Here is a 12,124-nt window from a genome sequence, read left to right as displayed (position 1 = left end):
GAAGATGGACGTGGATGTCTGGTTATATTTTTATTTAAGGGGACACAAAATGATTATGTAGGACAATATTACGTAAGCGCAAAATTAAAAAGATACATGTTTTCTTGGAGTGTTTACTACGTAGTTTGTAAGAAAGTGTGTTCGAGTTGTGTGGTAGTTGATCAAAGAAAGGTCTACGGAGCGCAAAGGGTTAAGAATAGATGCACTTACCGAAGCATTTGCTCAGTTGCGATTGTTTATCGATGAAGACCTTGGCAGAGATGACGTTCCCGTATGGCAGGAACGTTGATACGAGGTCGATATCGTTAAACTCCTGCGGTAGATGGTAAATAAACAGGTTGCAGCCCTCGGGACCTTCTATCTGCTTATCGGTGGTAATGAATTTCGCCTTTTGGGCCGCCGCCGCAGCCGCGGCCGCCGCTGCCGTGAACGCAGGGAATCCTGAAAACACAACGTTCGTCATTACGAATTCTTTATTTCTTCTAAAAAAGAGCTACTGCGTTCCTTTCTGTTCGCATTCCGCGAGATTCGCATTCGTCAGGTCAATTACGATCGCTAAAAATTGTGATCAAAGAAAATCTAGTTTAATTATGCAGAGTTTATTGTTTCTTGGACTACCGAAGATACGAGACGATAGTAAAAATTAATTGCTCGAAGAGTTACTTTAATATTTATTCGATATTTGCCGGTAAAAATGTTTGATATAATATAGATGGACACGTATGGAAGCGATAGCATTTCGATTCGAATATAAAATAATCGGCTCTAAATTAAATGGCTGCACAAGGCCACTTGGGTGTTATCCTATCATACTACTTGGTTATACAACCTTCTCTATCTTTCAGAGAGGCAAGTTGGTAAAAGCGGTACGCGTATCTGTCGCGATACATACTGTGAAGTAAGTAGCCTTGAGCGGCCAATAGAATTTGGCATGACTATCGATTTGGGCTCGTCGGTAAGACTCTTACTTCGTATAGTTTCCATTTCCTGGCCAATAAATGTAGAAATTTCAGAAACACTCACTTTTTATTCATTAAGTAGAATAAATTTTCATTTGTATAAAAATATTAATGAAAACTGTAGTTAAAACATGTATGTGCACGTGTTTTAATTGATCGAATTTGCATGCATGAATTTACATGCTTTTATAAAAAAGATGAAAAAATACGATTTGAAAATTTGTGCAACTAAATTTGAAAACATACCAATCTGTACATCTTCGACAATTTAAGAAATAGCTGAGCGTATACGTTTGAATCGAATACACACTATTTAACAATTTAAGTTTCGTTAAATATGTTCAGTTTATTGGTAAAATTGTCTGCAATATCAAACACGAATTACACACATTTCTGTTTCTACTTTATCACAGATTTGCGCATTCGTGAGTCGGGATTCGTATATGCAAGGGTTACTTCATAAATAAAGATGCAATTTTTACTAATATTAGCTTTGAAAAGCTAGAGATTTACATGAAGCATTTTTTACAAATACGAATATATATCAGAAAAATAAAAAAAAGTACAAAAAGTAAGAATCAGGTCGAGAAAATCAACTTTGAAAACTCATTACAGCATACGCCAGCAATAGAATACGATTTGGTTATCATAATAAGTAGAAATAGCGAGTAATGGACAGACGCGCTTGAATTATTCTCTGGCGGATCTAGGATAAAACGCAAAAACTTTTATTTTTGGTTGGTCCTCGTCTCTTTTTCCAGTTTAATTTGCTCCGTATGACGTAAGACGGACATCTCAGTGGACTGGACAGTCAGTAATTGTGCAAAAACTCGACACAATAACATGATACGTGCTCGAGACCCGTAGACCAGAGCATGCGATCAATAGCCAATGGGTCGAACAAAAAAGGGTCACGATCGATTAATATTAACGAAACTCCTTTTCTATGTCCTTTGAGGACTGAAACAATCGAAAAGAAGACAGCAGCCATCGTCAAAGCAAGCAGACTACCTAAAGATTAATCTATAAAAACGTCTTCCTGAAGGAACGTAAAGCACGATTTTATGGACTTTCCAAGATCCACGAAACTAACAACCTGCTTCGATCAATAGTACAACAGGATGCAACCATTATATAATTAAGTAATATTCTAACAAATTTCGACATCCAGTTCCTCTTTGTTCCTTCGCATATGAGCTTCATGAATTGTGCAAGATGGTTCGCAGAACATACATTTAATAAATTAACGAAAGCTCGACACGTAGATCCGTTACACATTGTCGACAAGTCTGGCGACCATGTGTGTAAACGCTCATTTATTTCCAAGGACCTTATGGTTGCTGGCAAGTTTGTACGATGACGATGAAGCGAGTGTCGCGACAAAATCAAATGAACGTAATATAATCGAAGCGTTTGCAATCGAGCAGCGACCAGGCGATGCATAATAGCGGTGCAGTTAGGAACAAAAATATTTTTCTACTTCGTCGAATGTACGATATTTTTCTGAATTGAAAGATCGTCGTTCTTTACACGTCTTTATTTATCGAACAACCCTCGTACATCTTGATGCATTCGTAACGTGCAAACGGTACAGTAGAATACAATCCGTCGTTTCGTATAGAACTAAATTCAGGCATTCCATTTTTGTTACTCACTATGTAATTCTTTCTTTTCCATGGTCACCGTCGTCTTTCCAATGAGAGCTTTAGGGCGCACAGTTACTCGTTAGAACAACACTTTTACGAACGATGTGCAAAAATAAAACAATAGACTTTGCCATTTAGCAATTCGTTCTGCACGAGAATAAGCACTGCCGTTAGAGACACTTACCAGCATATTGTTGCAAACTGGAATAGGCGTTGCTCAAGGAATCGTGCAATCCGTTCAAAGGTGTCCCCGTTAGGGAATTGAGCGCTAGAGACGTCACAGGACTAAGACTACCTCCAGTGGACCCTTCAAAATCGAAATCAAAGCAATCATTAACATTTATTCGACGATCGGTCATCATTTCTACAGCCGTGCTCATGATTAAACAAGTTGTATAACCCGGATCGCGACAAGCGCAGGCGCCTTTACAATTTAGAAAAATTAAATCAATTGCTTTAATATAATATTTTACCGTCCGTATATATTCGCGAAAAAGATTTTACTTTGGTTTCTTTTTCTGAAATTTCTTACAACAGTTTGATCGTATGTCTGGTATGTATTTTTATAAAAGAACACATTTAAGACTTCCCACTAATTATACATTAACTACAAAATGAAAATTTTCTGTTTTTTAATATACGTATCTATGTTTTTTAACATTTAAACAACTAAATGAATTTCTACAATAAAATGACACATGTTATTAATTCTTTAAAATTCTTATTCGTTTATCAAACGGATTCCAAAATAGCCAGGCACGGCCCTGCACACAACTTAAAAAAATAATTATCTGCATAGCACTCGTCATGCTACGATGCTTAAAAATAAAGGCAAAAAAAATCTCTACAACCTTTTATGGCATTATATTTGTTAATAAGGCGAGTACATGCGCGCATGTTTATGTTGCAGTTAAAGAAAGCGTTTTGCGTATTTTAAAGAATTAATTATTAAACTAAGGATACGTTTTCTTTTATAAATGCTCAGTTCTTCTTGTAAATCTTATACAATAAATTATTCAACGCGTAATTTTGCGTATCACAGATTTCAGAAAGCATTTGCAAAACATATTTACAAAAACTAATTATCGAATATATCTTCCTACTTTCTTAGGGTTATTTCATGGTGTCGTTGCATTTTTTAAATTAAATCCTGTATTAATATTCTGGTATATTTTCTATTATGTATGGACTAATTTTGCTTAAATATAAAAGATTATTGAAATTCATTCAGTCGTTCAAATATGGTTAAGATATGGTTAAATAGATACGTACATTATAGAAAAAAACATTTTTTTTTTAATGGTCAACATATGATCAAAGGGTTTTAGTATGTGTTCTTCCAATAAAAATGTTTTGAAATTTTTCTCGATCGCGATACTTTTCTTCTTTATAGGTCGAAAAATAAAAAAGTACTGTTTAAAGACTCTAATGTGAACACATTGATTTGTTCTTTTTGTACTTTTACAGGGCCAAAAGAAAAATATAACAATCCATTTAAAAGAGTACACAGACATTGCGAAACCCATTAGAAAATTAGAACTCTAATGTCTTGAGTACGATCAAAACGTTTTGCAATTGTATTTAACCAAAAATTAGTAATTATTAATAACAACAAGGCTGCATTTAATCGTGGTTAATAACAAAATTGTTTCACTAATTTTTCTAAAGAGAAATAAAGATCCTCGATAACCGAATACGCATTGTTAAATCGATTTTCGTTCACCATTAAACAAAGCATTATTTTTCATCGATATAGTTCGATAGATACTGATGAAATTATTACTCGTTTATTATTTAAAGCGTAATTCGAAGCTCACCGAAATTAACGTTTTCAATTACTATCGTAAAGAAGGATTTCCTATTGCTCGTTATTTCGACTCGTTATACTATCAATATTATGAAACGTACGAATTAAAGCTCGATTAAAGCATAGCGAACAAGTTTGGGTGAGCTTCGTACTATTAATTAAACGGCCAACAGTAATTACAAATCGAATTAGTGATGAATATGTGCATGTGCGTAGGTGCATACGGTACAGGGATAACAAGAATGGTAGCCGAATAGCGATGAAAAGAAACGACAAAAATAAAAAATAAATGAAAATGTGTCGCAATTAACGAACTGAATGAGCTGCAGCTTCAATTATTTCTTCTCACCTGTATTTCCGGTCTTTCCAAGAAGGACAGCTACGCACGAAAAACAATGTGCACATTAAAACGCTGATGTGCGTTCAACATGAAAAAAAAAAAACGTATACGATCCCGAATGTGATTTCTTAACAAGTTTACCTCGACTTTTTTCAGAATTAGTACATCAGACGATACTTGGATCGGATATTATGATTACATAATTTCATGAATTTTCGAGAATTAAATTTAGCGTGTTAATCGATATGGTCGAAATCGATCTTTTTTTGGTATCCTTTGATCGAAGTAATTGTCTGTTAAATCGTGTGTTACCAGTGTATATGACTTCAACGATATTTAAATAAAAATGTACGAAGTGATAGAGACAGACAAATGATGAAAATGAGAAGGATGTTGTGGAATACAGATTTGCGTGTACGTATACTACTAACCATACGTTTTAAGGGTTGTGGATTCTTGATGGAGGTGAGGAGTCGTTCTAATTTTTATAATTTTGTTTCTTGAGAAAAAACAGCAGTTTGTCTGTTTTCGTCTGTCTTGTTGTCTATGTGTTTCGATCGTTGCAACATTCCGAATGTCTACTTTTCTTTAAATTGTTCAGTCGAACGATTAAAGCAGTGGCTTCTGATGCGATCTCGATGATTGATAATTAATGAACCAATTGCACGAGCACAGACACCTTAAATACACAAACCGCATGACACACATCAATATCAACGTGTCATTTGATCCCTGATGAGGCTGGCTGCAATGTTGACGAAGCGAAGGAACAATTTCCTCCAAGGACACGGTTTATACTCGGAAGTCTCGACCAGTATCGACTGTCAGAGCTATACAGTTACCTCATATAATATGGACACCTTCGGGGATCAGTTAAAAATATTCTCGATACGTAACAATATACAGTATTTCAGACACATAACCAAGAACGATAAACCTAAATCCCTTGCATTAAAACGAATCGAAGGGGATTTTTCAGAAGAAAATATATTAAAAATCCAAAAAGTTTCAGAACTGTTTTCTAAAATTAAGTTGCCAGCGTATCAGCACAGGTAGCACTTAAGAAAGAGAACTGTCTTCCGATGCAGAAGCTGTCAAAATTTGGGCCATGCAAGCCATAAATTCAAATTCAGGTTTCGTCGTGCGAAGTGCGCAGAAAATCATGGTTCTGGAGCGTGCACATTAACACAAAATACAGACAAAGCCTCGCTAAAGTGCGCAAACTACAACCAACATGTACGTCCTGCATTCTTCAAAGGTTGCACATTTCTAAAGTCTGCCAAAAGCATAAAAAAAGCAACAGTTATCTACCCACCGGAACACGTCTAATTATTAAAATAGCCAACGTCTCCAGAGTAGTCAACGAAACTAATATCATACGCCCAAGCAGCTCGAGTGAACACGGTTGATTATTAGGCCTCATCAGTATTATCTGTAACTCCTAATTATGAACGGAAAATACCTCAAACCAGCAGCAACAGCCATCAAGCGGATCAACGTAAATCCCAAGTGTGCCCTAGTCGGGTTGGAAACCTAAAAAAGGAGTTAGCAGCCCTCGTAACCATTCCGAGAAGCTTTAATTTGAGAAATAAAATTGAGAGACAAGTAGAAATTAAATTTTGAGGACTCGATGAGAACTGATCGCTAAAATTCGAAGAAGTGTAATACGAAGAAATAACATATCCGTCCCCTAAATATAATGAAATCCTTGAATTGATTATAACCGAGATTAAATATGTCAGCAAAAATCTACAAGTGTTTATACGTGCCGCGAACGACAACAGGAAACTCTTTATTAAAATAAAATTAGATGAAGATAATAATTCGAGATATCGACGGAAAAATGCTAGGGGTGAATAGTCGAGTAAATATTCAAATTTAAATCTATATACTTTTAAGCACTGCTAACTAAAAATATCGACATTCCTATACGATTGCGACTGGTAATGACATTTCCTTTTTACTAAAATAGTGGTTAAATAATATTGACGATGCTAATCATCCACAGTGACGCATCAGATTCATTTATAAAGCTGCTAAATGGAAGGTACTTTTTATAAGACTTCCGAAAGTGCATACGTTTGATGTACCCGATGACAGAAATTTATCCACGCAGGAAATAGATAAGCATCTAACAGACACTAATGAAATTACAAACTCCACCATCCGGAAAATAATTCCCATTATAAAATCATTTGGTGGCGGATGGAACGGTAAAAATCGAAGCACAAAATGTTCGTATAGACGAGAGATCGTCGTGGCTTGCGAGGTGAACATTGAATTTATATGTTCTGCTGCGTACTATAGTGAATAAAAAGTGGACCTACATCGAGGTGGTTTGCGTGTACAGATAGTAGTATACGTAGATACGTAATAAGTACAGGATTGATTCCAATACTCATCACCGTGTTGCATGCGTATTCCTTCTCTCTTCCCGTGACGAATCGAGAATACCGAGCCGTGAATAAGATTAGAAACCGTTGAACAATCGAAATTAATTTAGTAATTGTTAATACTATACCAGGCAATGCGACACGTACATAGCGACATACCTGCTGTCGAATTCGCCAGTCCGCTTAACGCTGAAACACAGAACACGTTCACGATATTAACAAGCGGAGTTAGTGACGTGTTTACATATTCAGCACGTAAACTTCGTCGAAATTTGCTTAGCCATTACTCTGCGCGAGATAAGGTATTCGTCGTGCTATATTGGACATTGCTTGAAGATTACTGCGACGCGTCGCTTTAACGTCTACGACGTTAAATCCCGCGACCGGATTAAACAAAAATATCAATAACAAACGAAATCGTGTTAATCTTCCCGTGCATTAATATCTTGACCCTAGAAGGTCTTCTGAAGTCTCGATCTATGTCGATTTTTAGATCGCAACTTATTTGGTCATATTTAAATATTAACTGTCCAAAGGTCAACGATTTGTATTTTTCTTTTTTTAAAAAAGTTTCTCAATGTTTCGCCACTGTTGCAACTAGTTCGAGATCTCCGGGAGTGAAATTCGACAGAAGTCGTCCTAGGGTTACACCAAACAAATCGATCGTAGTACAATGTACATTGAACGTTTCTTGCCACGAGTCACATACACATACACACACGCGTGCACGCGTGTTACAATTTGCGTAACGTTTACCGAATTCCGATCAAGATAAACGTCGATGCATGCTGTTATTTAAATTCAATTGTTTACGTTCAAGCTAGCCTCTCCGAAAGCACACCACTGTAAGACATTTATCTACAGAATCTAAAGGGATACACCAAATGCATGAAATAATATTTTGATTGTTTTTACACTACTGGCGTTCTACATAACGCTGACGTAAAAGTTTCGTTACTCACTGTTTGGCGACACCTGAAGGTTTCCGTTTCCGCCAGTCATAGCAGCTAAGGTGACGAGGTTCTGCATACTCATTGGGGACACGCCTGCGTTCGCTGCAACGTTTCCAATTCATATACAATATAGTGTAATATTATAAAACGTATACATTTGTTCCATAGTAGAACCTCGAATATCCAAAAAGTATAAATTTAAAACTGAGGAGTTTATACTTTCGTAAACATCGTCTCGATGGTTATGAATTTAATTCATAAAGTATCTATGAAAAAATTGTAAAAAGAAATTATGAGTTTGCCACTAAGTAATGTGTTTTTTTCAAGTGGGCTGCAGTTAGAAAAGTTTGAGAAATAATATTCTGCACTGTAGAAACAACAGAAGTAATTTAATGCGACTAACCTTCGGATCGTTTGCAATTGAAATGGAACAAGACGACTTGTCAGGTGATTTATCAAAAACAATAAAAATTATAGACGTAGACAGATATATCGTTTTGCAGATAGCCCATCGAAACGGTTGTGCAAGTTCTAGTGTGTCACCGAATAACCATACGTTTCTCGCCAATAGGCCGTAAACACACGTTTTAATGTAAACTCTAATGGTAGGCATCCACATCGATCTATCATTACACTGGCATGTTTCCCGAACCCATTAAACACAGAATTTTATTATCGTGGAGACAACCTAGGGAAAATATGCGGGATGGCTAAACATGATCGCGCACGAATGTTACGAAACGAACTGCGACACGATCAACTTAATAACTTACAATCCACGGAAAATAAACGTGCAACTATCAACGAGACAATGAACGAAATATATTTCGTATTAAGTATCTAGCAGCGAGCGATGCGTCAATTATGAGTATAAATTTACGTAAATTATCGAAAAATATCCAGCAGTGTTTGTATGGAAGGTAGCGACAAGTATAAAATATAGCCATTATCGAACATTGTCCGGAATTGCTTATATTGTTGTTAATTTCTTTTGTAAATCTTTGGATCATTATAACTCGAAAAAAAGAAGTCACTCGATAATCTCCCTGTGGTTATTTTAAAGGTTGCTTCTACTTTCACATTCCCAAGTTGAATTTCCTTGAAGATTCTTTTATTTTATTAAGATATTCTTTATGAATTTAAAGATTAATATCACTTTGAATGATGGTGAATATTAGAACAAACCTATTCTACTGGATATTCAGTTGTTTGTGGTGCAGAGGGTGATTCTTCGTGAAAAAATAAATCCAAACGAAAGTATAAAATTTTTTCATTCCAAGTTTCGTTTTTGAGAAAATCGAATTCGAAGATACATCGGGTACACGCGCGATTGAATATGACTAGGCTGTCGCGTCTGTCCATTACTGACTGTCTTTACTTCTGCCGATGTCCAAGTCGAACTCTATTACAGCGTACTTGATACATTTTCGAATTCGATTTTCTCGAAAACGAAGCCTTGTACGAAGAAATGTTATCTTTTATTTTCGACTTACTTCAACAAGAATCTCCCTTTGCCCAACTGTACATAAAAATATTCAACTTTCAAATCTCACCTGTCTCGTAACACAAAATACTCGATAAAGCTCTCGTTCAAAGTAAAAAAAAAATGGCGAAGAAGGTCTTATATCAAGCTTTACAAACAGTCGTTGTAAAGTGTAAATTTTAATCTCTGAATCCACGGTAAACTTTTGGGGCCCGTTAGAGTTTGAAGTTTCTTTTAGACACCCTCGTCTTCTAAATGGAACTTCCAGGAAATTCAATTTGTAAGACACTTTTTACGGAGTTAGAATAGTCCAAAGATTGACAAGGATTCGACCAAGAACGAACATAAAAGTAAAAAAAATTGATACGAACCATACTCACCGGCGGTGTTACTCAACGATGCCAAGGTTGCTAAGCTCTGAAGATTCGCAGGGTTGATTTCGGGCGGACTGGGTACTGCAGGGGCGGCTGCGTGTGCCGGGGTCGTCGCACCGAGACCGAGATGTTGCTGTAACAATAATTGATGCTGAACATTCGACAGAGCGTTCGCACCAGCGGCACCTGCTGTAACCGGAGTCGCTGCACTCGACGTTGCATGAAGTTGTTGCAATAACTGCAATGAGGTGGGCGCCAGAGTAGGCGTATCATTCTGCAAATAAACAAACAGAGATCTAGGTGAGCATGATTCCTTCGTTGTTCGTCGTCGGTCGACGATATCGCTGAAAAAATGCAATTAAGCCTGCGGAGAATGGCAACGAAGTTACAGAATATGGACATCAACTCCTTATAGTACAATAACAAATCCAACTCGTAAGTTTTTTCATGTATGGACTTAGAGCTGTCCAAGTATTTGAAAATCAAACCAAAACAAAATTCATTTTTTAGTTTGAATATTTGATCGAACTTGAGAAAATTCAGTCTGAACAACTCGATTGTTTACACAAAATCTGAGAATTACTATAATGTAACGAGTTAAAAAGCTATGTGATCAACGAGTGAGATTAAGGAAGCGTTCCTGAATCGATTTTACTTTTTTCAAAACATATTCTAAAACACTAATATCTAAAAAGGGAACGTATTCTTTATCTTTTATCTATGCAATCCCTCGATTTGGTGGTGCAGAATTCGGCTTTGTTTGCTAGACTCTAGCATCTAGAGGGAGAAATTCTCGTACAGAAAGAACGGATCTTTAAAGGTGGATCCAATCTTTTCTTTTGTGCACGCGAATTTTTACCTCGGCGCGCATGCAATTCTTAAGGTTCCGGGAAAATAAATTTGTGGGAAAGTATCTCATTCTCGATGCAAATGTAGCTCTTTGATATCCAGTAAAAAGGTCGGTGGTAAAATATTAAAGGTACAAACGGTCAGGTAATGCGGCGTCATGTTGACTCCTGCTATATTCCAAAGATTCGTCTGAAGTTGGTGCATCCTCTTTTGGTCTTTTTCCTTCTGTGTATCTGCAAATTTCACAACCAGCGGCGACGAACATCCCTGGGAAAAAATGAGAATATGAAAGTGTATTTTTATATATTTTTTAGAGATGCGTGTTACATATAGTTCGCGGTTGCCAAAATTTATTTGAAAAATGGCAAGAAAGGGGCTGGATTTCGAATTTATCAGCTAAGAGTGTAACGTGACGCTTTGTGTATTTCCATATTTTGAAAATTATAGTACGAAAAAAATACAGAAAACTTTATTCTTTTTCAATGTGAACTTTGGATGTAATTTCAGTTGCAACATTTGTTTATATTGCTCGAAGTCCTTTGTTACGTTTCGTAATTTAAACAACTTTGAGTCGCAGCCTAAATATAGTGCGGGACACGATATAACAAAATCGTAAAACCGGTCCAAGTGTAAAGTAACGACATAGAGTGTTTTGATAGATATACGACCGGATAAGATCGTTACCTGTCATCGAATACATTGTTCGTTTACGCTTGGACTAATTTTACGATCTCGTTATATCGTGAACAATGTTATACTAAGAAATAATTACTTTATAATTTGTGTTTGTATCTAAGTATTCAATCTTCGCATTAGTAATGATAGAATAGCGCCTTGAGTGCTTTTACTTTCCACAGTTTGCTTATTAACGTATTAGGATCAGTTTGAAGCTAACTTTAATATTTTCAATTTCGGGAACACACAAACAAATATAGACACAAAAAGTCTAAAAATACGTAATCCAAGTCTGTGTCAAAATCGCCTAAACAAATTCCGAATTCGATGATGAGTGTTCAGAAAAGTTTAAGTCATTATTGAAGTTGAGAATGAATATACTAAACATTCAAGTTACTTGATGTTAAGTCACATTATTCATCGCACCCTGCATTACGCCTATCGTTTAATTATTAAAATACCTCAAGGTGTATATTGAACGCGTTTTCAAAAATATATAATCAGAGATTACAGTTTGATTAAACGGAAAGTATAACAAAGGAAAGCACTTGATCGATTTCGAGTCACCGTAAAAGCATAAGAATAAACGACGACTGAAAATGCGTGTGTGTAGAGACGTGACTAATCGACTGTGGCTAATCGTAC

General features: G+C 36.2%; 1 protein-coding gene across 17 annotated transcripts in view; it reads right to left on the bottom strand.

Moving 5' to 3' along the window:
• Positions 1-12,124, bottom strand: part of LOC143346633 (CUGBP Elav-like family member 1-A) — a 504,287-nt gene that overhangs the window by 13,605 nt on the left and 478,558 nt on the right. For 10 of the 17 annotated variants that reach the window (XR_013080457.1, XM_076774913.1, XM_076774919.1 and 7 more), the window contains 7 exons: positions 10,943-11,071; positions 9,953-10,229; positions 8,108-8,200; positions 7,293-7,334; positions 4,762-4,791; positions 2,790-2,912; positions 211-441 (listed from right to left, as the gene is read on the bottom strand). Coding sequence is in view for 16 of the 17 variants with exons in the window: in XM_076774913.1 (XP_076631028.1) it covers positions 211-441; positions 2,790-2,912; positions 4,762-4,791; positions 7,293-7,334; positions 8,108-8,200; positions 9,953-10,229; positions 10,943-11,071 (925 nt within the window). In the remaining variant the exon portion in view is untranslated. The remainder of the gene's footprint in view (positions 1-210; positions 442-2,789; positions 2,913-4,761; positions 4,792-7,292; positions 7,335-8,107; positions 8,201-9,952; positions 10,230-10,942; positions 11,072-12,124) is intronic. The other 7 variants (XM_076774914.1, XM_076774915.1, XM_076774916.1 and 4 more) reach the window with 7 other exon arrangements.

The sequence above is a fragment of the Colletes latitarsis genome, chromosome 10, assembly GCF_051014445.1.
Source record: "Colletes latitarsis isolate SP2378_abdomen chromosome 10, iyColLati1, whole genome shotgun sequence".
Lineage (NCBI taxonomy): Eukaryota > Metazoa > Arthropoda > Insecta > Hymenoptera > Colletidae > Colletes > Colletes latitarsis.
This window is presented reverse-complemented; position numbering and strand designations above follow the sequence as displayed.